A 25,864-nucleotide genomic window follows, 5' to 3' on the forward strand; every position below is an offset into this window, starting at 1 on the left:
TTTTGACTAACTGCTAAAACCACAGAAGTCTTCATAAGAAGCAAACATAACACATTTCAAGATATGTTGGCATTTTTCAACAGGAAACTTTTGGTTAGTTAAATATTCTTCATGTTGCTTTACATGGTGATGTACGAAGAGGAATACTTTCCCTGACAATCACATGCGGGACACAGTGAAAAACCACATTTGATTTCAAGCATGAAAGGATGTTTGTAAAAACAAAAGTTTGGGATCGGGGGGGGGGGGGGGCTTGCAGACAACAAGTTACTTACAGCTTACAGTATTTTCTTCTTCTAGCGTGCATTTGATGGAATGTTGGAGTTTGTGGTTGAGAGATTAGAAGGTGGGTCATAGATGCCATCCCTCTAAATGTGGTTAAAAGCTACTGTTATGGAATCAGTGAAGCAGATCTGCTGTGAAAAGACGTCTATTGTTCTGTGATGAGCCATCTGCGTAGGAGCCTGTGTTTATTGTTTGCTATAATACACACCTGTTCCTAGCCCTCTTTGACTTTTTGTTAAATTAGAGTTGTGTATACACTTGAATACCAAGTACTAGATTCTTTTCATCTCCAGTGAACTTCCTTAGAGTGAGTTAGTTTCGTATACTAAATTGAAGGTATACAGCTTTGCCATAAACTGTGTTAAAATAGTAAGTGTCTGAAACATATAAAAAATGAATTGGTTAGAAGTCACAGTTTTTTTTTTTTTTTTTTGTGTAAATACAAGTAGCAAATGCACACTTTGTATAGCAGTTTTGTTGAGGTGTTGTAATCTGCAAGTGAGCAAAACACTGTACCACGTGATTTTGCAATTAAGAAAAAAATAATAATAAAAAAGCCAAAATATAATGTTACATAGGAGTACCGGTTGAAGAGAAAATAGATTCCTCTTTGTGTGCTAGCATCTATACAGCAAATGCCAGAAAGAAAACTTGAACGGTATGCCTGCTAAATATATCATGAAGCCTTAGGGACCATTGAAATGAGAACAGTGGCCCATTACTGCTAAGAAGGTGTTTTATTGAAAATATGCCGACATGCTCCCCATGAGACAGTGAGTTAAAGGAGGCAAGATTGCCCAACAGTAATACAGGTTGTTCTGCTAGACAAGCAAAGATATATAGTTTGGCAGTGAAACCTTTTTTGTGAGCAGCACTAAAAAAGAGTATGCTCTCAAGTACAGGTGGCATATATTTTATAACATATTGTAATTACAGTAAACGTGACTTTTGCACCAAATAGCTTCTGAAGGCTTCTACATTTTAGACAGTAAAATGTACAGAATTTCAATATTTATTGGTACAGCACATTTAATCTTTTCTAAAAACGTATACAGTTCACTGAGCTAAAACAAAATAAAAAGAAAGCTGTTGAAGGTATTTGCCTTTATAGAATATACTGTGTATATTTTTTTTTAATAGTTATCAGTTTAACAACATTTTTTGTCATTCAATAATAAGTTACAGTCCTTTTAATAATAGTAATTCATTCAATAACATGTTACATTGCCTTGTCAATTTGTATTCTTAAATCTCTAACCTTTGTTATGCAGAATCCACCAGTAGGGGGCATGGGGGGGTGTTTTTGTCTATATAATGCAGATTCTAGAGGATACTGCTCCAACATGATCTACATTTAAATGCGAAATGTCATGCAGTTTACGAAAACAAAACAAACAAACAAAAAAAATGTAGTACATTTTTTTATACTAATAATATTAAATCAAGATTAAAATGAAATCCTTTTTTTAAAACGTTCAAATTGCTCCCTAATTCCCAAATTAATTGTTTTCATTTTATTTGTTTATAAATTTGTGCTAAAAACTGTTAAACAATCCGTTCGAGTGTGTAACAAATACTGTAGAATCCCACTGTATCAATTCCATCAAGTCTTTTATCAATCCAAAATTCAATTCTTAGTTTCCATTTTAATACACATACATATAGTTGAAAACATTTATTTTTCTAAAGAGAAACAAATGAGAATATGACTTTAATCCCTGCTGATCCTACATTAGATTTCCTCCAGACTTTGTTCCACAAACTTATAATAGTTTCTCTTGCAACACATCCCTTTAGCAGAACAATAGAAACAGATAGGAGTGATTCATCCCTTTTTATTTTCTGTGGGTTTAACAGAGTATTATCTGTTGTTTTAATTAAGGGGAGATTTTTTTTTCTTTGCCTCCAATTGTTTCAATAGCACAGTCGCAAGCTCTGCGGGTCAAAGGGTTAACTGCAAACAACTGTAGTTTCCTTCAAGGGCCCCACACAAAGGCATTATTTCACCTGCAGTCACTGGAAAGAGGAGGCCCATTGTGTGGGGCATTTGAATTGATTATGTTTAGGGGCTGGTTGTGATTGGTGGAGAAGGGCGTGGTTGATTGGATAGTTTTGCATCTTGTCAGCCCGGGAGCACCCTTGCGCGTGCAATCTGTCTGTATCCTGAGGAAGCTAAAGACGCTACAGCAAGGCTTATTAGAGCTTCATGGCCCAGCAGTCTGTTTACGGTGGCAGCTAAATGGAGTTTGTCAGGTTTGTCAATATGATTGATTCTGCAATTTTGGTACCTTTCTTGTGTAAAACTTGACAATTTAATTTGTCCTGGGAAAGAAAAAGGCTTTATATATCCTTTGTGTAGCATTTTATCATTGTTATTGGTTAATTTTTATCAACCAGTTAAAGGGTTAGTCAAGCAGAACAGTTTAAAAGGACAGATTGGCTCACTTTAGCCTGTAGAGAAAACTGAGAAAAACAAGCGCGTTGTTTACGTACTGGTGGGAATGTGTTTGGTGTTTTTTTAAATAGATTTGTTTGATACTTTCTTTTTATTTTATTTTTCATGATGTATTTTTGTTTTGTTCACAAAATGTTTTTGATTGGCTGATTATTAAATTGGGCTAAGTACACATGGTTTGTCCTGGGACAAGAGATACATGACAATTTTAAGATGCTTAAATTAGGAAATATGAAAAATAAGATGTGATTTATTTGTCTAATGTCAGCTTTGTTGTGTTGCTAATTTTTTTTATTTTATTTATTTATTTAAAATACTGAGGGGGTAAAAAAAACATGTTTTTCCCTCAACTATACAGATCTCATGGACTCAGGCAGTGTTTACACTGTTTAGATTGTTTTTCAGCACCAGCTGTCTATATTTGCTAGACTTTACTAAAACAGAGACAAATTAAATCATTCACGGCAATTGTAAATGGCAGGAAGGTGATTTGCTGAATTTGTTTGCAAGTCAGTCTGTCATGTAAAATTAAGAGAGTGAGAGAGATGTTTCTGACAGAGAATGTGGTTACACCAGCAAGGTATTGTTATTCACTCTAAATGTAGGTATCTTAAACGTCAACACTGTATTATATCAGATGCTAATATGAAGATTTTCCTGTTAGGGGAAGTCTCAGGAAATGATTGTTAGGGGCTGGAACACTGCGCATGAACTTCTTTTTTTGCCACTTTGTTTAACCCTTAAAACAATCACTCAGGTGCTAGTTGGCTTATTGGTTGTTTTATATTTCAACATTTTATTGACTGACTGACTGACTTGAGGGTCTTATGAAAAGACAGTTGTTTTAATTAAAATACATTTGCTAATTGTAGACATTTTGTGAAAAAAAATGTGTTCAATCTTAATTCTGAACATGCTTAAAGCAGTTCTGGTTGTTGAACTTTTCAGAGTATGTTATAAAGGGATTCCTTGGTGAATAGTACACACACACACACACACACACACACACGTCTTTGCAACGTTGAGAAAAATGCCACCCACATAAAAGTGCTTTAACAAACAACATCAGCTTTTAACCCAATATAACCTAAACAGAATCCCTGTGTACTGCAGTGCTCTACCGCTGGCTTTGACTAATGTGAGAGAGCTGAAGTGAAAACTGATTTGTCTGACAGTTTATAATCAAAGTTGATTTATTGTTCATTAGTAGTGCATTAGCCCTTTCAGGCAAGGCACTTATTTGTGCAGTGGCCTGTCATGCAAAGAGGCTGCTAGCACCTGTCATTTCTAAACCCTGACATAGGCAACCAGATATTACATTGATACTGGGGAATAGTACATCTGTATGGTGCATGTGTGCCTGGAATATCTTTTACTAATTGTAAATGTTTTGCAGTAAACAAAATGTATGATTCAGTATTGTAATGGAAACAAGACATTTTTCTGAAAAGCTTGAATCATACCTAGGAAAGAACTGACAAAACTGTGCACATGTTTATTGCCCTCCCCCTGTAGTTGTTTCCAAAGTGTAGGCCAGTAAAAAAATTATCTGTCGATTTTGTGGTATATGATACATTGCATTATCCAAACAGTGGCAACCACAGCCTTATGCAGTCAGAAGGAAATAATTAAAAATGCAGATTAGGCACAAAACCTAATAATAGCTTCTGTTTAACGCATGTGAAAGGCTGGTGAACACCACAAAGTGCCAGAAGATGAAAGAACATAGTTTGGGTTACTCTTTATACATGTTTTGTATTTTATGGCTGATCCGAGAAAGTCAAGCAGGCCAGTGAGATCTACAAATTGTCAAAAGGCTATGGAAATAAACTTAGAATACAGGATTAGGCCAGAGTAGTATACAAACAAACAAAAAAAAAAGTTCAAACAAAATCAGGTTAAAGTTTAAGTAGTCTGCATTTATCTTTCTGAAAATTATGGTATCAAAGAACTTATCATAATTCCTTGTATTTAATTATTGTTTTGTGTATCTATTGATGTATTTACTGCAATGTCTGCTGCGTTTCTTAACTGTGAACCATTTCCTATACTGTAATGCAGTTCCATCAGATAGCTGCTTATTATTATTATTATTATTATTATTATTAATAATAATAATAATAATAATAATAATAATAATAATAATAATAATAATAATAATAATAATAATAATTTTCTGGTGCTTGGTTTTATGACACACAAAAGACGACAACAACACAAGCATTAAAAGAAAACAAAATTTGTGTACTCATGTCTGCCGTCATGGAAACAAGGATTAGCTTTGTGTTGTTCCTGTGCGCAGAATGGAAACAATCTGCATGAGGATGTGTTAAGGCATTGTCTTTTGTAAATTTTCATTTGACGGGGGATTTCAGAGGCTGTGATCTTAATTAAATCTCAACTGACTCAAATAATGCATCTGAAGGCACGCAGTGTTGCGTAACCTTGCTGAGCTGGTAAACCATAAATCATCTGCCAGCAGAATAGGAAGTCTTTTTTTTTGTGTGTGTGTGTCTGTGTGTTGGAGGTAGAGCAGTTTTTGGATAAGGTGCATTATATTGGATTAAATCTCATTACTCATATTTTTGCCATGTTTTCAACCTATAAAGCTTTCAGTGTCTGGCAAAATATGAAAGGTGTGGCTGTTTCCATGAAAATTAAGTTCAAAAGAGCCTTCCAAAAAATGCACCACCTTTAGCAATATTGATCATTCGTCCATGCAATGAAAGCCTGCCAAGACAGCATTGCCTGGAAAGCAGTGGATTGTGTGAAGTAATAGAAGGGTGAAGCAGCGCACAGTACTGCAGTTTGCTCGAGATCTGTAATACTTTAAGCACTGCAGCTTCTGGAATTATTTATTGCACCGTTTTGGTGATGCTGTTGCAACGGTTTTACAACAGTGCACAATAACACTGACATTCTACAGATTCTGGGCAATCCCCACATGGTCAATTTTTGCAATCAGATCGACCACAGGAAGCAAGATTTGTCATTTTGTCAGATGTAAATCTTGACTTGTAGTGTTTTAGTGAAAGGGCCCGTTATGGATTAAAGAAAAAAAGGAAATTGCCATTATAGTCTTACATTGCTAAATTGTCACCCAAAAAAAAAATATATAAATATATATATAAAATGTATTTGCATAGGAGACAAAAAGCCTTTGTTACACACCTAGACAGGTTCTTTCTAATTAGAAATTAATTGTTAAACTAAAAATGAGAGAGGGGTTAGCAACAATCTTTTTTTTTTTTTTTTTTTTAAATGCATACGGTATGTGCGACATTGGACGATATACATATATATCATTTATGTATTACGATATATATATATCATTTACAAAAAAAAGAAATAAATACTGAGGATTGTCACTTCATTAGTTTCGAACGAGTTATTTCCAGTAGACCTGAAGCATTCTGAACACCTGCAGCAGCACCGTTGAGAGTGTGGGAAAGTTGTGACACCACGGGGTACATTTGTTATTGTTAGCTGAAAGGCTTGGTTAGTTCTGGTAGTAGTTTGTTTATTTTATAGAAAACAGACTCCGCTTTACTGGAAATTGTTTGTTTGTGGTTTTAAAGTTAATTAAAATGCAGTTTGAGTTTTATTTTTACAGTTGCTCTGTAGCACTTGTGTTCCCCTATAAACATATTTTCTAAATTTAAGAAAATAGGGCATTGATTATCCTGTTTGTCTTCACTATAAACCTTTTCAAATTGACTTGCATTTTACAATAGAAGGCCATTCTCAATACAGTAGAGGCAGACCAATGAAGAGACCATATGCTTGCCACTTCAAGATATCTTTTTATTGCCTGCTCACAACAGTACAGTGTTAATTTTGCAGCACACGTTCCCGAAGGCTAGGAAAAAAAATGCAAAGCGCCAACTGGTAAGATCTTTAAATGGCAAAATATCGTACATTAAAAGCTCATATGTTCTGAGCAGCTGAGAAGTGTAGTTTTTAAAAGGTTGTGTAGGCTATGAACCAGTTATGTTAGCTGCCCCAGGTTATAATTTATTTATACATTTAAATGTACTGAAAAAAATGTATTTTTTAGATTACAAAATAAGACAGCAAGATTATTAAATATATTCTCTATGTACAATTTACACAAAAAGGAATGCAAAGAAATCTGAGAAAAAAATGCAATGTGTCTGCGTAATGAATGGAGCTTCAGAGTGAAATTTGCTGTTCTTGTTCAGGACTAATTATATAGACTACATTTTCATTGCGCAGGTTTAACATCTGGCATGCCATGCAATTCTAATTGTAAGACATTTTCATGCTTTATCATCCCCTATTAAAGGAAAAAAAATGTCATTATTCAGATAGCTCTGAACAAGGTAAACCAACAACATCAAAAAGGTTGGCTTCTCTGATTTCTCAAGGGCTTGTTATTTTGTGCTTTTCAATTCTATTTGATGTCTTGACAAAACAAGCTGACACGAGGAAGCATATATTAAAATTACATTTTTCCTCTAACCTGTTCCAACACTGGCAGCTGAATTCCTGTTACCATTCGGAGAAGTCTGCTCTTTGCACAATTACTCTAATTGCCACACCACTCTGAAGGAAGGCTTCATTCAAAGGTCCCTGTTTACCTTGATGTTGCCTTTGCCTTTTTGAATGTGCTTTGACCTTCGGCTTTTGGAGAGCACATTGGTTGGAGTGTGTCTTCATTAAGTGTGAATCTGTGAATTTCATGATTGTCAGAAGAGCTGCTGGTGTTTTCTCATTAGAATCTAATTTACATCCTTATGCTTAGTTGTGACGCAAACTTGAAGGTGGCGACGTTTAAAAGAATCCGTATAAAATGTCTGTCTACAGTATACATATCTATATGGCTTCTGTACTATGTACTGTTATTTGCACTAACAGTTGACAACATTTAGTGGTTTTTTGTTTTGTTTTAGTTTTTTAACTGGAAAAAACATCACGCTTTAAGTTTTTTCTAAACAGAAAGTTAACATTGTTGCAGTTGTGAACAGTATATTCTTTACCCACTCCACCTACATAGGGGAAAAAACAATTACTAGGTCAACAAACATGTTACGTAAAACAGCATACAGTAAATGGTTCATTTCCCATTCTTCTTTTAAAAAAAAAATATATATATATCTACCCCCCCCCCCCCCTTTGTGCTTCTTTTACAGTACGTGGTTTTACATAACCCCCTACATTAAGCATAAGCAGCAATCCATTTTATTATTCATCAATACATATTTGTGCTCGTCTCATGCATTTACCTTTTATAAAGTACTACCAAGTTGTTTTAAATTATAATTGAATATGTATATGTCTATTGGTTATTTCTCAGCAAAACGACCCTTTAGTGTACTGTACTTTCGTAACTCTGAGGAAATGCACACATATCCTAGAAATTGCATCGAGCTACAGAAGTTAAAAGCTTACATTAATTAATAAAGGAAGCCAGTTTATTTGAGTGTATACAGTTATTCTTTTGATGACAGGCCTGTACAGGTACGCTGCCATTGGTCATGGAGCAGCTGTATTTTTACTGCATTTGCCAGGTTTATGAACAAGATGCACCTGGTTTGTACCAAACCTTATTTGGATCCATTCAAATTTAGTTTACAGTATACAAGGCTTTTAAGAGTTTTTAAGAGGAACACTAATATTTATTTATTTATTTATTTATTTATTTATTTAGTTGTCTTTATTATATATTTTTTATAATGAGTGAACAACTGGTGCCTTAGATAGCAAGAGAGAAGCTGAGTGTTTTGTAGCTACATTGGTAATGGTTTTGTGCTGCTTCTCATGTCACTTTTACCTACAGTCAGCTTGCTGGGGTTTTAAAGAGCTTAGCAGAAACATTTGTGCTGGAAAAATGTCTTATAAATTATAATGAACATATAGTATATGCATTTTAAAAGCCTATGATAACAAGTTACAGTACTAAGTTTCTGAAATGTTTTATTTATTTATTTATTTATTTATTTATTTATTTATATTGAAAATAAGATGCATGTGATGGTTTACCAACATTCACTGGCATATCTTTCTTTTTTTTATAAATCATCCTGAAACTGGAAAGCAGTAGCCTAGATATATTTATTTAGTTGTTGATATCAATTGGAGTAACACAGAATCCATGGCTATAGTACAGTGCTTTCCCCCCACCCCCTCCTTACACCCATCCCTCACTGCCTTTAGCAGATTTCCAGTCATTCAACACAGGATTAAATGGTAGTAGTTACGATGATCAATAGGTTAAGAACAGTACAATCATTCTTGCTGCTAATGACCTTAGTAATGGGTAATAAAGTGTGGGCTGTAATAGCCTATTGCCAGTGCTGCATAATCTTTGATGCCTAGTATTAGTTACAGCACAGGGGGGCAATAGGACAGAAGGATACAAGAACTGGTTAGGCTATTGGAAAATATTGAATGGATTGGCAGAAAAGTCACTTTACCTCTCTATACATAAAATGTGTTTGTAATTACTGTACGTTTTGTTTTTTAGTAAATAGTAGTAAACGCTTTGGTTTCAGTAAATATTAAAATAATTAAGTAATGCACATTTGCTTCTTACAGAAGAGAAATGCGTCTGTGAAATGTATTTGGAGGGACAATGGATTATTCCTCCCCCTAAATGTTTTAGGCAGGGGGTGTACTGTATTACGCTAATTCAATTTCTTGAAAAAAAAAAAATCTGTCATTTTTTTTCCCCCCAACATATATTGCACAATAGTTGATATGTTGTGTAGTTGACCTTCAAAAACCATTTTTAGTTCATCAAAATTAGTGATGCTGAGAAATCAGGACATCAGTGCATAATGACTGTGAAATTAGGAATGAGTCCAGGCTATGCAAATGACAGGACAAACCATGTGAAAAAGTCAAGATGGACTGCTTATTAAGACATATTACTAGAGAGAATTAATATTGCATTTTCATTCTGTCCGTTCTGCATCATGTAAATCAGAGCAGTTAAGTGCTTGAATTTCATATTGGACAACAGTCTTTCAATGTAAAAAGAATTGTTACTTAGATGCACAGGAACACGCTTTTAGACAGCCATGGAATACACGTTACAGCAACATAAAACCTAAATTTCCTATATAACTAATTGTGCTTTTTAATCACTTAGGTGTTTGTTTTAGAGTTGTGTTTCATACAGAATAAAGAAAGAAGCAGCATGTATACGCCCTTTGTCAAAAATAAATGATGTCCCTTTGCAAATTCTAAGCTAAATTACATTTAAAATACATGCAGAATTCAAAGCAGTGTCATGAGGTATAAACCTGAATGCAATTTGTGAAACCTTGGCAAAGACAGAGTGTCATTTTAATGTCAGCTTTGTTATCCGAACAAGACATCATCCTTTTAGATATAGTGTAGAGGTTTCTTACAAAGATGCCAATGCACAGAGACATGTTAACAGTTGCAACTGTGAAATGCTATCAAGTTCATCACTATAGCTGTTTGTCACTAAAATGTCACAGAAAGGGGCTGTTAATGGTATCTCACATAATATGAAAGACTGTCGGCATCTGTATGCTGGCAGGATCTAGAATAGAGGCTAAGCAATTAAGGACTGCAGAAACTGCTGGTTACTTTCGATGTCATCAGAAATTACTTTTTGCCCACCTGAACAGTTACATGTATTGTACAAGTTAGGCTAGTTTGGGTGTCCTGTAATAATCACTTGTTTTGTATGGTGAGCTTTTAAGATTTTGCATTCATTTATACCATTTTTAGAAATGTGGTTTATGTATTCTAGGATATTTGATTTGTAAATGATGGCCATAATGAGAGAATTGTGTTCACCAACGTACAGTTTTACCACCTTGTCTATGGTGTAAGCTGTCAAAAAAAGAAATAAATAATTGTATACAACTCTTGACATTTTTTGATGACATACTTTTAAATCTGAACTTTTTTTTTTGTTTAAAATGCAAAGATAATTATGTTATGGTGCAGTTGAGTTTTACCGGTTATTTTTTCATCCTAGGTTCCAGTATCAGTGGCTATGATGACACCTCAAGTGATTACTCCTCAGCAAATGCAGTTTATCCTCCAGCAGCAAGTGCTGACCCCCCAGCAGCTCCAGGGCTTGCTGCAGCAACAGCAGACGCTTATGTTACAACAGGTACGAGTTGAGAACATTTCTGAGAGAGCTGTTCCACTCAACAAAATATTTAGGTGGTAAAAATATCGCTTGTGGTCTTTGTGAGTTAATGACAAAGCATAAAGCAAAAGAGTTTAAAAACTTCACAATAAAGCCAGCTTGCAGTTCATTTTTTTTTTTTTCAAATATAATTTGCTGTTGTTTTTGCTTTAATTATTAACTGTAACATACCTTGACAATACAGTAGCAACATAAATAAGATACATTTTATTATATTTTAATGTGTTTTGTTTTTTTGGGAAAGTATGACATTATGTTAAACAAAATAGTGATAGCATTTTTTCAGTTATCTACATGGTATTAGATCTAAAAAAAAAACAAAAAAAACACCATAATTTAAATAATTAAAATAGGATACCTTCTGGCATTTTGCATATTTTTGTACGATACATAAAATGAGATATTTGAATGATCTAAACAGTAGTGGAACTCTATTGCTAGATCAAATGTATAGCCAATTAATGACTTGATTTCTTGAATGTCAGTCTGCTAATCTATGATCAACCTATCCCCGCAGCAGCAACTCCAAGAGTTTTATAAGAAACAACAGGATCAGGTGCATCTTCAGCTTCTACAGCAACAACATGGTGGGAAACAGAGTAAAGAGGTACGCCACAGTCTTGCCTTTATACACACTTGTTCACTTTAAATGAACCTGCTAAAAAATGCAATGTGGATGAGAAAAATATATCACTTCTGGTCCAAATTGTAACAAACGGAACATACTGAAGTTTATTAGTTAGCTCGGATTCTTCTCCGAGTGATCAAAGAGTAATACATTTCAGCTGTTCACCGCACTGAACTGTCCTGGTAGGAAATAAATACACAGCTCGGCTCACTTCTTACGCATCTATATGTTAATAAACAAAACAGAGTTATGCTAAATGTTTGCAGGTGCTTTCTTGGTAAACAATCTAAAAAAAAAAAATAAATTGACCGTGAAAAAATTTTGTAAAGTATTAAACTAATAAAACTTCTCAAATAATTCAGATGGAAATTGTGCAGAGATAGAAGGCTTGTATTATTGTGGGATATCACTCTCCTGAATGCTCTCATCTCTGTTGTCTTGGCTGTTTTATTTTAGCTCAGTAGGGCTTGCTCATCACCAGCAGTTCAATGTGTGTTAATGACTGGGATACAGGCATCATTGTGGACAAATAAATGATTATTGTGCAGTCAAAAGAAGTTCAAAGACAGGCAGAATGTTCTGTTTTTCTCCTGAGATCCACGAAAATGCATATACATTTAGCCAAATGTTCAAAAACACACTTCAAAGTCACAGCTCTCTAATTAATGAACTGCAAGCTCCAGTTTGGACAAGTTGTGGTTTGATGCTTCCATAAATCCACATGACAGGCTTGTTTCTTAGCCTTAGATACGGCTTGTCATTGAGATGCATCTGATGTAAACACAGCAGAAAAAAAGAGGGGAGTCAAACGAAGGTGCAATTGATCAGCAGGATCGGTAAAAAAACAACTTTTGAAGAGCATTGTGCATGATCACAGGAAATGGCTGTAGCCTCAAGAGGCTCTCTCCTTCTGCTGTTGCTTTTTGAATCCGATTTCTAACAGCAATCAAAAGGGAGAATAAGAATTACAGAGCTTCTTCCCTATGGCTTACAGACAATAGCCCCCCGTTGTTACTTTGTGCTGCTTTTATTTTAAAGACATCAAAATGTAGTTTTTCTAAGATCTTTTAACTTTATATTTGAAGGCTGACAATAAAGGGTTGCCACTGTCATTCTTATCATTTGTCCAGGGTTGTATTTATCTCTTTCTGTTGCCACTTCTTATTAACTTCTTCTTTGGTCTGTAAGACGTAGTTTTTAATTTAAGCGCGCATGCTGGGAGAGCACGCAGGGTTCTGATCGGCTGAGACAACAGGAAAAAAGGAATATAAAAGGGAAAGTCATTTGCAATTTTCAGCTTAAAGGCCAACAAATATTTATTTGGGGTGCTAATGGCAGCTGCTGTTCTCCTTAAACCCCACAGTGTAATTTTTGTTTAATAGTGCTGTCCTTAAGAAAAGGTAGTACAGCATTTAAACCTGCAGACTAACTATTCATATGCCCATTATTCTTGCTGAAAGCTACATCTTAAAAAGGGAGGGGTTTAAATGAATTTACTCCTCCAACTACCTTTCACTATTAACCCATATTCAGCATGTAGATATCTAAAATGTTTATTTGTGTTGTTGTTGTTGTTGTTGTTGTTGTTGTTGTTAATAATTATAATTAATGGTATTCCATTCTCTTTGTATTTTGATACAGCTTGCTCGAAGCAAGGAGAAACCATTTGAGTTTCTGTTTTTGATTTCAAAATAAAGCATTAAACCATTTTTTTTTTTTTTTTTTAAATAGGAGCATCCCACACTGAGCTATCTTGCTCTGTTTTGTCAACACAGTTCCTCTTAGCCCCACAAGATCCTAAATACACCCTGTAAATAAATGTTTACTTGTTAGACTGTATACTTTAAATTATATTCAGTGTGATCAAATAAACAGACCGTGCCTTTTTTTTTTAAATTTTTTTTTTTTAAAAACCATTACTGTTGGGTGTGCCCTCGGAAAACATTGTAGACCTTTGACAAACACATTAGGGAGGGAGCGAAAAATGCAAGTTTTATCTAGATATTTCAGCATTTCAACACAGACTTCTGACCTGACAGCAGGACTGCACGGAGACCTTTTTTGTATGCATTCAATTGTGAGAAGTAAACAAACTGACTTGTATCCTGTGTTTGGTAATTGGGTGGGGAACACTGCTTGGCAGCATGCATTGCTTTTAATTTCTTTTCTTGGACAATTGGCTTGTATACTTTCATATCCTGACTTCTCATATACAACGTTTCCTCAATAATATGTGTTAAAAATATAACTGTTCATTGTTTCAGTTGTTACATTATTATTATTATTATTATTATTATTATTATTATTATTATTATTATTATTATTATTTTAAATAGGCATCTTATTTTAAATCCACTTTATTCAAAGGTGTTGTTTTAAATGAACACTGTATTAATGTAGGTTTTGAAGCATTACTATGCAGCATAGTGTTGTGTATCACCGGCTATATTTGTGGCACGGTCTAACAGAGCGTTTTATGATTTGTATAATCAAAGCATAGTCCGAGTTAGGTCGTCACAGTACAGTCACAGTTCTTGGAGGGTTAAATTAGTTTCCACTATTGTTAGCCATCATCTTGATAAGATCTTACAATTGTTATGATTCTTGGTAGATTGGGGATAGTAGATAATTTCCTTTTATTTATTATGCTTGTATCACTCTGATAATTATTAGAGCAAATGTATGTTTAACAAAACCCCATGCTAGCCAAAAAAAGGTTTAACAGAGTTCCGCTTCACTGACCTCCTTACACAACAAAAACGGATAAATCCACATAAAAATGTGTCAAGCGTACATTAGGAAAAATATATGAATGGGTCAGTTAGGATGTTGGAATGTGAGCTTTTATGAAAGCTTTTAACTTCTGAATGCCTTGTTGAATTGCTTAGAGCTCAGGTATTTTTTTTTTTTTTAAACAAACCGTTTCTGTCAAACCCACCTGCTGGGTATTATAGATCCCTGACATTGGTGTAATTTTAGGCAAACACCCTTCTATTTTTTTATTTTACTTGAGTGGATTTTTTTTTTTAATTAGCTAAAAGTTTATGGTACTTCATGCCAATTGTTAAAGCATAGAGAAACTAAAGGAAATGTAAGCATGCCCTGCATAGTAAACACTAACAGTCAGTCCCATGTTGTTTGCTGAATTATGAATGTGTGTAATTAAAATCCGGTGACTGTTTCTATGAATGATTTACAGTGTTATTTCATTGTTTGTCATGGCTAATTAACAACATATGATGAAGTTTTTTTTTTTCCTTAAAGTCTTCTCATGTACAATAACAACAACAACAATAATAATAATAATAATAATAATAATAATAATAATAATTAACGGGTTGAAGGTTTCACTGGACTGTACTTGATTTAATGTGGTGACAAAGGGTAAGATATATATTTTTTAAAGGTAACAACACATCCCTGTAACAATGTAATGTTTTTGTGTTTGATCAGCAACAGGTAGCCGCTCAGCAGCTGGCCTTCCAGCAGCAGCTTCTGCAGGTTCAGCAGCTTCAGCAGCAGCACCTCCTGAACCTCCAGCGGCAAGGCCTGCTCACCATCCAGCCAGGCCAGGCTGCCCTTCCCGTACACCAGCTGACTCAAGGCAAGCACCCCCATCACTTCTACCATGTCAAGTAATACAATATGCACTCCGGGATGACGCTAGGGCACATGCTGGTTTTCATTTTGTTTATTGTTGTAGAGCATACAACATAGAAGGAGACAGAAGCAAACAGTACAGTTTAGGAATGCAGGCTCCACCGGCCCCACCCAAGATAAATGTGACTGAGAGGGTTTTGTTTTTTTGTATTATCATTTTTTTATAGCAATGTTTCAACTGCCTTGTTTAGGTGCAAGCTAAGATGGTTTCTGTTGAGGCTTATTGAGCCCCCTCATTTAAAAATAATCCTTCCCACCTGTTTGAGACCTTTGAGCCCCTGCATCAATGCTTTGACCCATGTGTGCTCACTCTGACTACATGAGAGTGCTTGACTAACTGTTCTCTCGAAGACTTAAATGAACTCACTTGAAGAGGGAATAGAGGACAACGTGTATTACACTGTAATAAATCAAGTAATTATGTAGTTTGTATAATTACATTTGCATTTGCAGAACAGTGTAATAAATACCAAAACGTTTTTTTCATTATTATTTTAAAAGTTTTACCTTTTGGAAATTGATGATTATTATTATTATTTTATTTTATTTTTTAAACGGGATTACCTTGCCTAAATGCACCTTGTATTTTTTCCAGGCAGATGTGTTTACTCTAGTAATGAGCTTTAGTTATCAGGCTAGATGCCATTGAAAGCAGCTGTTCCTAAGCTAGAGCCGGACGGAATTGGCTACCTTGTCTTTATTTGCTCTGAGACATACCACCCAGGAGTTTTTTTTTATATAGTGAGGTTCATTACTGAAGAACATCAGTTAAGTTGTCCAAAAGAGGGCACTGGGACAGTGACAAGACAAATTTGTTAGTAATATGAAAGCAAAGAATGTGGCGATGCATGAAGTGTAATCCATATAGGAACACATCAGGGACACCGGTAGGTAATACAGGCCTTGTGTCATTGATTGATTTGGTTAGCTGTGTGGTATGGATAATAGTTCCTGTAGCATTAGGAAGGAACATATTTTAAGCCTAAGGGGTGTCTATCAGTATGCCAGTGATTACAGAAATATAAACAGAGGTGCTCCAAAGGTCTGCTTCTGATGGAACAATAAACTAATAGTGGAGTCATCATCCCCTGTGGAATTGGGGCTCCATGAAGAGTAACTTCAGAGTTTAAAGAGGCAGGGATACAAGGTATTTTTTTATTTTTTATTCCAAGGATGATGGCCCACAATTGATGTCATTATGAACCTTAAATCAACTTTCTGCTTGCTTGAACATGGTCACCTGGGTACGGAGGTTCAAGGACAGGAAAAGGTTGAAGAACTCTGCTTGTCTTTGAGCCAGAACTACCTGGGGTTGCGAAATTGAGTTCTGCAACCAGTAATCAATCAACTGTTCCAACAACATACATTTTTTAAAACGCTGTCTGTATTTTCAACCTCTAATGAGGAGAATAGTTGTTTTGATAAATGGAAAATGAAAAGATAAACCAATGCTGTATTAAAAAAAAAAACATAAAAAGACTATATATTACTATATGCTTTTTCAGGACTCCTTTTTCCATTTCTGTCTACTATAATAATCAGATAACCTATCGTGCTAGTCAAGTCCATGTTATTTTCATCAATAACATTTGTGATAAAAATAGAAGATTTTTTTTTCTTTTTCTAATAAATATAAAATGGTCAAATCATGTAACAGGCGAGTTAAATGTATTAACATTTTCAGCATTTTTAAATAGCTTTAATAAAAAAAAAATGTACTGTACAGCCCAGCCCGAAATCAATTTACTAAGATAGTAAAGGGGCACATTGACTTACATGGTCTCGTCTTATTCTGTAATCATCAGAGATGTCTATTCACCATTGTTTCATCTGAGCAAATAGTGGTGTTGAGGTCACCATGGTTGTCAGGTAATTGTTAGTGTGCAGGCAGTTCTGTCAAGCATGTTGGCTAAAAATACATTGCACACTGTCACTTTGCAAGGTGTTGCAAAATGATCGTTCAGATGCAGTAAAACAGGACATTGGGTTGTGTAGTGACCTTCTCCTTGGTGTAATGTTCTACACTAACTTCAATTTTAAGATTATAATCAGTGTAACATGTAACATTTAAAGTGGAGAAGAATACAGTTAATTTGCATGAACTAAATAGGTATTGTTAATTACAAAATGTTTCTGGCATGTGATGTGTTAAATATGCATTTATTAAAGTTGTCAGTAACACACTTTAAAATGAATGAAAGCTAGCATGCACGTAAGAACGTGGAAAGGTTATTGATTTGTCCTGCAATCATGTACTGCTCTTTGAAATGCAAACGATCTGCTGTGAATATACAGCAATCCCATCAGACTCACTTCACAGTTCTTGGCCACTTAGGCTCTCTTGAGTCCATTGCCTCATTAGACCAATGTTCTCCATTACGAGCATAATTAAAATCTTTAGTAGCTTATCAAATTAAAAATATTTTTTTGCTGATCGCATTGAGATCCTCATCTCACTGTTATTTTCAACAACAGGAATACATTAAGCCTAAGCACTTTACTTGATGTAGTGTGTTTGTGTTTGACATCAAAAGGAAAACCTCAAATGCAATTCAACTTAATACAGTTACAAGATGCAAATACTGTACAAACCAGTAAATTCAATGCATGCAACCACACCTAGCGTGCACAGTTTACAGTTGTAACAAAATAGTTTAACATAAATATGCCAATAGTTGAGCTACAGAATATTGTGACTTGCATGAAATGAAGCTATTGTTTTTGTGTTATCTGTTTGTCTTGTGGATCCTGTTTTCTTCTGTTATAGAGCTATAAGCCCACAAAACAGCTTTATCATGGATGTATTGTAACCTCTTCTTTGTGAATAAGCAAACCATGCTATAAAAATGCAGAATCATCTATCTGTTGGTAGTATTATTAACAATATTATTATTATCCTTCATCAACAAGGAGTAAGCAAAGAATACCTCTTCTGCACAAACATAATTATACATGTAAAAGTAGTCTGATGATTGTGGATTTTGTTAGCTACTTTTGTAATATAATATGTTTATCTAAAATGTTAAATCACGATGGCAGGTCTTTTAAGAAATGTATTTATTTTGGACATTAAATGGATCACAATTATGGGATTTGTAAACAGACAAGCTCTGATTACACAGGGAAATCAAAAAAAAGTGTTGCAAGTGCATTACACCATAGTAAATATTTTCCAATGAATACTTGGCTTTGTTTTCAGACCCTTTTGATTGAATTAACCGACGACGAGAGTTGGATTAGCTGTTAATTGACTTAATTATCCAATGTGTTTGTTTCAGGCATGATTCCAGCAGACGTGCAGCAGCTCTGGAAAGAGGTAACCGGAGGTAAAGATGAGAACACGACGAACAACCACGGAAGCCTGGACCTGTCCACTGGCTCCATCCACTCACCTGCTCCCCCGAAGAATTCATTAATAGTAAACCATCATGCCTCAACAAATGGACAACATGTGGGCCACACTCCCAAAAGAGAATGGTATGTACCGCTCATTTCCCTTTATTCGTGCTACAGGATCCAAACAGATACTGTGCAACTATGTATCTGCTGCACAAAGACTCTTCTGTTCCAAGCAAGCACGGTAGATGTTCGAAAAATCAGTGATTTGCTGTTCCTTTAAGGAAAACCATATATTTCTCATAACACGTTTACTTGTTTTTCTTGTTTCATGAAGTGATCTTTGAACTAAAAGCTAAAAGCCTTAAGGCAGAATGATCTCACTGTGCAGCATCTGACTTGTGTTTTCAATGTTCAAAACCTCTGTGTCATTATAAAAACAGTGCAAATGAAAACATGTTTAGCCCTTTAAAACATCAAACGCCAAAGGTAAGGAAGGGTTCACAGATGTAGAATCCCCTTTTGAAGTATGGCTGTGGATTGGGAGGGTGAAGTAGCAAAATGGGTGTAAAGATTTGTTAATCAAATTATATTCAAGCAGTTCTATAAAAAAAAGATATATGTTAATGTGCAAATGATGTAGATACTATTTAAAATGTATGTTAGAATATGATCATTTTTTTTAAACAGGAGTGGACTTTGCATTTCTACATTGGTGAACATTTCTACATTGTCTACATTGGTGAAATAAGCATAATGTGCAATCAGAAGTACTGTAGTTATACAACTGCAATCTCTGGGGCAGTGTTACTGTATATTATCCATGGTGTATGAACAAACTATAGTATTTCCTAACTGTGCACACATCTAGAGCCAATGTTGTGATTGGAGTACAGTGCATAGCTCAATTTAAAATGAGAACCTGCAGTTTGAATGTCACAATGGAGAAGATCTAGAAGTGTGTAGACCTCAGCTTTTATGTCATTCTGATTTTTAAATATCACTCTGGCTTCTGTAAATTACATTAATCATGTGGTGGGTCTTCAAAATGTATTTGCTACAGTAGATAGAAACACATCAGAACTGAGTGCATGCTTTAGGGGAGGGGGATCTTTCATGCATTCATAGATGCAATACTGAAACCCACAACCAAGGCAACAGTCTGTGGATGTAATATTATCAAAGACCTAGAGGTTGACCATGATTACAGGAAGACCCAGGCATAATGTTATGCGTCATGACAGTCTTACACTGATTTGCTTAAGTCATTGTCTATGGGTGCTATCAAAGACAACCTCAGGAAGTGTGAATTGCCACACCAAGGTAAACAACTAGCATTACAAAAATGTATGTATTAGTGTTGTTTCCTTCACCTTCAGACGAGGATCTCAAATGTAAAATATAATCTGGAAAACAGGCAGGAAAAAAAAAAAAGATTTGCATTCAGTACTTGCAATTGATCCTGTGAGAAAACACTATTTTAAAAAATAACGAATTGGGTACCATTTTAAATACAGCATTATTAGTCCTCAATATTCTAAAATGTCTTTATCCACGTGTGTTCCCAGTCGTTTTTCATTGGTCAATGTCATTTTTAACACACGTCAAATCGGATCAAATCAAACTTGTTTTGATTCCAAAATTGATGTATCACCGTCGCACGACAGTTCCAGACTCAGTGTGCAAGGTGCAATAGGGAATGCACGCGATTGTTTTTTTCTGTTTAGACACACGTTAAATTCGGATGCGTTGTCGGATCCAGTGTGCAATGGCTTTAAGAGTTTTGTTTATTACAATGGAATGTGTGTGTCTCCTGTTAATAATTTTCAAGTGAAAATTCAAGCTTCAAGTGAAATACAACCAAGTTGTTTTAGTCAGGTGTTCAAAGTATATTTTTGACACAAAGGAGCAATTTAGTTCAATTGAGTCCTAAATGAATCAAATTTTGAACCTTATGGCATTTAATAATATGTTACACATTTAATCCCACGGCTTCCATTTATCCAGTAATTGATGGAGTTTTACAGTTCTTATATCTTTTCATACAACAGTAACAATGCCATTCTGATGCTTTTTTCTCTTCTTCTAATAGACTCATTCATTTACAGTACAGCTAAGCACCCTGCAGTTAGTTTCATGTGTCATATAAAATGTGGTCAGGCACTGAGACGCCTGCAACTAAAACCTTAAGTGCATCCACAGGCACCGTTCTTGCAATTTTGTCTTCCCTTCTTATGAAAGGAGAAGAAATTCAACCACATTGCTGAAACATATGCTAGCATCTCCATTTAAAATAAATGCAAGTATATTTAAATATAGAATGATAATTGATAGTTCAAAATTTATATTACATATTTCGTTTAAAAAAACATCTTCTCCGGTTCAGTGCCATAAATGGACAACAGTATAAGTTCGAACGGCTAGGTGTATTTCCCATTCAGTGTTACTGGAGGTGAGCATACCAGCATCCCCACTTGAACGTGTCCCACATTCTACCCAGCATCCATCAGCAACAGCAGCTATGGGGTTTGGAGCACAGCAATCTGTTAAAGAGATAAATAATCTGATTTGGCATGACACTCCTACTCTCCCCTTTAATTTGTCTTCTACAAGGAAAATTATAATGAAATCATTCAGGGTAAACCCTTGAGTGTAGGGGAGGAAAAACACGGTTTGGTGGAGAGTGCCAATTGAGAGCAACGTCCCTGTTGTGGTGTGGAGATATTTATCAATATTCAGAGCTAAAGGATATTATAGTGCGATTTGTGAGGAGGATGCCATAGCTCAAATCAAGGGTTGTTAAGATCCATTCCCCGTGTGATTGTTGGGCATTCAGTAACATTGGAATTCATTGCTCACTGTGTTTTACATGCTTTGATTTTATTCAGCTGATTTAATTTGCTTTTATGGTATCAACTGAAAAACACTTTTTAAAGATACAGACAGATATCTTAAAGGTTACACACAAGCAAGGGCTAAACGTTGCATTATAAATTCAATGTCAGTTTTGAAAGTATGCATGTATAATTTTAAAATGATATTTCTGATGGCACCGTTTTCCATATTGTTGTAACAAGATCATTATAGCTCATCCCTGGGGCTGTGAGATAATAATAGGAACCTGACAGTTCCTGAGTAAGAATGTGTAAATTTAACTATGTTAGAGAATTCTGAAAATGTTTAAATTAATTTAAGTGTTGCCTTTGAGGTTGGGGTGCAAAAAGGCTGCAAAGGATTTACCATTCCATAGTTCTCTCATTACACTAATGTAGATCATTTTATGTAATTTTTGTAATTTACTACTGTTTAGTCATTTGCTATTTAAAAGGGCACATCTGCCCTTATTCTGAGCTCTGTGCACGATAAATCCCAATACACTCAAGAATTCAATATCTTATTAATATAGAATTAACCAACATGCCTACTTGGAAAGAATTGAAACAAATCTTTAAATTACAAAAAAAAAAAAAAAAACAGTACAATTTCCATCAGTTGGGACATTTTCATGTTAAAAACTCATTATAATGGATCTTCCACATCTATTTATTAGCTGTATCAAAACAGAGGTCTTAATGTGTATGCATAATTCATAATTATATATATATATATATATATATATATATATATATATATATATATATATATATATATATATATATATCTTGAAAAAGAAGTGTTAACCACATTCATGACTGCTCCACTGCTTTCTAATTGCAATGCAATTATCACTTGTTATGAAAAATCTGAACCTTTTAAGCAAGCAATTATAGTACAGAAAAATCTGTGACGATCCTTAAAATGTAATACTCTAGGTACAGCTTTGCCTAAATCTATAAATTGAGATTTTAATCTGTGCAGTTATTTTATCCAGCTGAATTGGCACATCAAAATAAATCAGAACATTTTAATTCAGCAGTTCTAACATGGTGTTTATACATTAAAAATGGTTGCGAGATGGTGAGCAGAGCTCATTTGTAATGGGTTTGGTTATAATTAACATCTTTTAAAAAATGTTTTAGGAAATACATTTGGTGTCTTTTTGTTTTCACGATTGTAAGAATGATGAACTATACGTTCATGGGTTGTGAATGCTGTCAGAAGCACAGAGCTTCTAAAGCACAGGTGGTACCTATATAGGACAGTCCCCTAGGCACTTGTAGCTGAGAGTCGTACAGCTTGTTCAGTTTCCATGTCCATATGGCAGTCTGTCCCATTCATACAGACACTGTAGATGTGCCTGCAGCTGCAGAGGCTAGTGTAGTGTGAAAGGGACATTTAACTCTCAGTGTTCCCTATTGAAGAATGGAACCGCTGAACTTTGCAATTGCTTATTCGGGTGGGGGGCGTGGGGGCGTTGGGGGGATGGGTTGGCATTCTGATCATGCACACTATATATTTTTTTGTTTATTGAAATAGTATATATTTAATGTGTTTTAAAAATATATATTGGTAACATTGCAAGAAGTTTGATAACGTAACAGAAAATTATTAACAAAAATATATATATATATATATATATATATATATATATATATATATATATACAATTCTGAATTTAATTAGCAAATTGTTTGGGTCTTTTTTTAGTTTCTTAGGAAGATTATGATTGGAATAAGTGTGGATAATATTGGCCATAGTATTTTATTAGCATTCTGTAGATAAAACAGTTATAATTACACTCAGATTTCAACCAATGATATGTGTTTTGTTAATTATGAATCACAAATACTAATAAAACAAGAACAGAGATGACCCTATACTGTATTTTTTTCTGCTGTATGTCTTCATGTTTTTTCAATATATTTTCCACTAATGTAAAATATTTTGCTGATGTTTGCCAGATGGATTTCTGGAAGATAGTGTATTTACTGTTGAAGCAATCATTTGTCCTAAACTCAATCCCATAAGGTAGATTTTGGGATACGGTTCATCAGTCAGTTCAACAGAGACAACATTTCCCTGAGCACCACATGGTCTGGATCTAAGTGTCTCATGACTTGGATCAGTGCAGCTAAATCGTTACATATTGATTGGAATCCTTCTGAAGGGTTAACCCTTTGTATTCATGAGAATACTTTGCAGACACACTCAAAGACATACAGTACAAACATTTTTAATCATAGGTCATATCCCACAACTGTCAAAAAATGAGTTCCTACCACTATGTGTGTAATATTTGAAGACCGTCTTCTACGATTTGTCTTTTTGTTGCTTTATATTACACACGGTTTTAATTCAGCATGCTCATTTTTTACTTCAGTCCTGCACTGCTGATGGTGTTTTCTAATAACCAGTATGTTGTTTTTTTTTTAATTTGCACATTCTATCGGATATTAATTTTGATGTCCAAATGACTACAGCCTTTACTCATTATCAAAGAGTGTTTGGCTACACTGAGCCCTCAAAATATAATTGCTCTGTCTTTATTTATTTTGTTTAATTTGGCACTCTACTTCAACATTTACTGCAAGAATTTGACCTTACAAAATACGATATATTGTACTAAAATGGTTGTGTTTGTTATTTCCCTCCTCATCATAAGCTTATCCAACGAAGATAACCCACACAGCCACCCTCTGTATGGGCATGGTGTATGCAAATGGCCTGGCTGTGAAACAATATGTGAAGATTTCCAGTCATTCCTTAAGTAAGTAACTTATTTTCTTTTAAAATAGGATTGCATATATCAAATACGTCCTTTAATTACCTTGCATGGCGAAGCAGCCATCTGACTTACTTAGGAAGCAGTAATATTTAAGTTTTAGTGATTTAATATAAACTGTGTTTTGACAATTCTATTAAAGCTTGTGATTTATTGTTGGTAAACCGAATAACATAACAGTTTTTTGTGCTCAGCTGTGGTGCCAGTGCTATGTTTGTTCCCAGACTGAGGTTCACCACAGGGCCCCCTGATTCTTAAGCTAAATACAGTACCCATGGTTATTCTGTGTGTTTCTACCAAACAAACAAACAAACAAGAGGATGCTTATCATTGCCAACAGATACTCTAGACACTGCATGTTTGTCCATGTTAAATTCCGGAATATGGTACAGCTTTGGTACATAAACCATATTCTCTCTGCATTCATTTTTTGTGATTGTAATAAACGGATTGCATACAACACACACCCATCCCAGATCAGTTATTATTTTCCATTATGTTTTTGCAATAACGGCTTCTTCATATGCCAAATCATTTTACCCACAATAGCTGAACTTAGTGTGTGTGATGTCATTTTAGATTATTTTAAAATTATTATTCTGTTGTCTAAACCTCTCATTGAGGATATTTTCAGATTGCATCAACAGTTGTTTTTAAAACTGAAAGGAATTAAACCTTTGAGCTCTGTTTAATATTATTGTTTAAAAAAAAAAAAGTGCACAGTATTATGTTTTTACAAGTGTTTTTATCATGGCAACATCTTGTTTACTTTAGTTGCCTGCCTAAACTACTTGGAACATGTTAAGAAAACATTTCAAGAAAGTCTCCACAAAGAGGCCTTTGTTTCACAGTAACTGTGAGGCTGTACAGCACACAAAGGTGTTAACTTTCAACCCCTTAAGCACTTCCACATGAAACTTTAGCGTCGATGTTTGGGGGGTTTCGGGGTGTGGGGTGTATGTAACGCAAATCAGGTATATTCTAATACTTGTTGAGACAGGCCGGAAATCACACAGTTGATTTAAAACAAATTAATGTATATATGTCAAAGTATATCATGTCAAAGTCATCTGTTGTCAGCAGAACCATTTTTCTTTAAACAGAGAAAAGTGAGAAGGGACTCTTAATGTCAACCAGATTTAAGTTATACTGTAGATGCCAGTAATAATAACAGAATCGGGACAATGTTATTTTTTTAAACTACATACATATTGATTTTATTTTTTTTATGAAAACATTGCATACCTTTCTTGACCCATCTTGACAAACAGAAGACCAAATCCTGTTCTTGTTGTTCATTACGTTGCTTTTTCCCCAGCATTTATAACCTCGAGGTTCAGATTTTTACAGCCAGAACATTTTATTGTGATCAAATACCTTTTGTCAATGTCCTATAATAGTCCAACATAAACTAGTTTAAATGTGTTAATTTAGTTTAAAACCTTTGTGTTCAATAACTTTACTTGTAAAAACAGGTGTTGTATAAAAAGTAAAAGGAGTTTTTTTTTTTTTTTTTTTTGTTAGAATGCATTTAGAAAAAAAAAAGATTGTAGACAAATTGCAGTTGCATGGATGTAACTTTCAAGTTTAAGATCTATTCTGGGGCCAGGTGTTGCCCTTGGTAATTGTTAATCTGTTTTTGAAGTACAGCCTGTAGGGCAAACTACAACCTTGTTTCAAACT

At 34.7% G+C, this 25,864-nt stretch overlaps 1 protein-coding gene across 11 annotated transcripts in view; it reads left to right on the top strand.

The window, feature by feature from the left end:
- LOC117413924 (forkhead box protein P1-like) overlaps positions 1-25,864 on the top strand; it is a 165,349-nt gene that overhangs the window by 115,606 nt on the left and 23,879 nt on the right. For 8 of the 11 annotated variants that reach the window (XM_058999644.1, XM_058999637.1, XM_058999633.1 and 5 more), the window contains 5 exons: positions 10,719-10,856; positions 11,413-11,502; positions 14,977-15,127; positions 18,462-18,660; positions 24,062-24,166. In XM_058999644.1, coding sequence (XP_058855627.1) covers positions 10,719-10,856; positions 11,413-11,502; positions 14,977-15,127; positions 18,462-18,660; positions 24,062-24,166 — 683 coding nt within the window. Of the gene's footprint in view, positions 1-2,397; positions 2,539-10,718; positions 10,857-11,412; positions 11,503-14,976; positions 15,128-18,461; positions 18,661-24,061; positions 24,167-25,864 lie in introns of those variants that run through there. The other 3 variants (XM_058999638.1, XM_058999640.1, XM_058999643.1) reach the window with 2 other exon arrangements.

This window comes from Acipenser ruthenus, chromosome 25, assembly GCF_902713425.1.
Source record: "Acipenser ruthenus chromosome 25, fAciRut3.2 maternal haplotype, whole genome shotgun sequence".
Lineage (NCBI taxonomy): Eukaryota > Metazoa > Chordata > Actinopteri > Acipenseriformes > Acipenseridae > Acipenser > Acipenser ruthenus.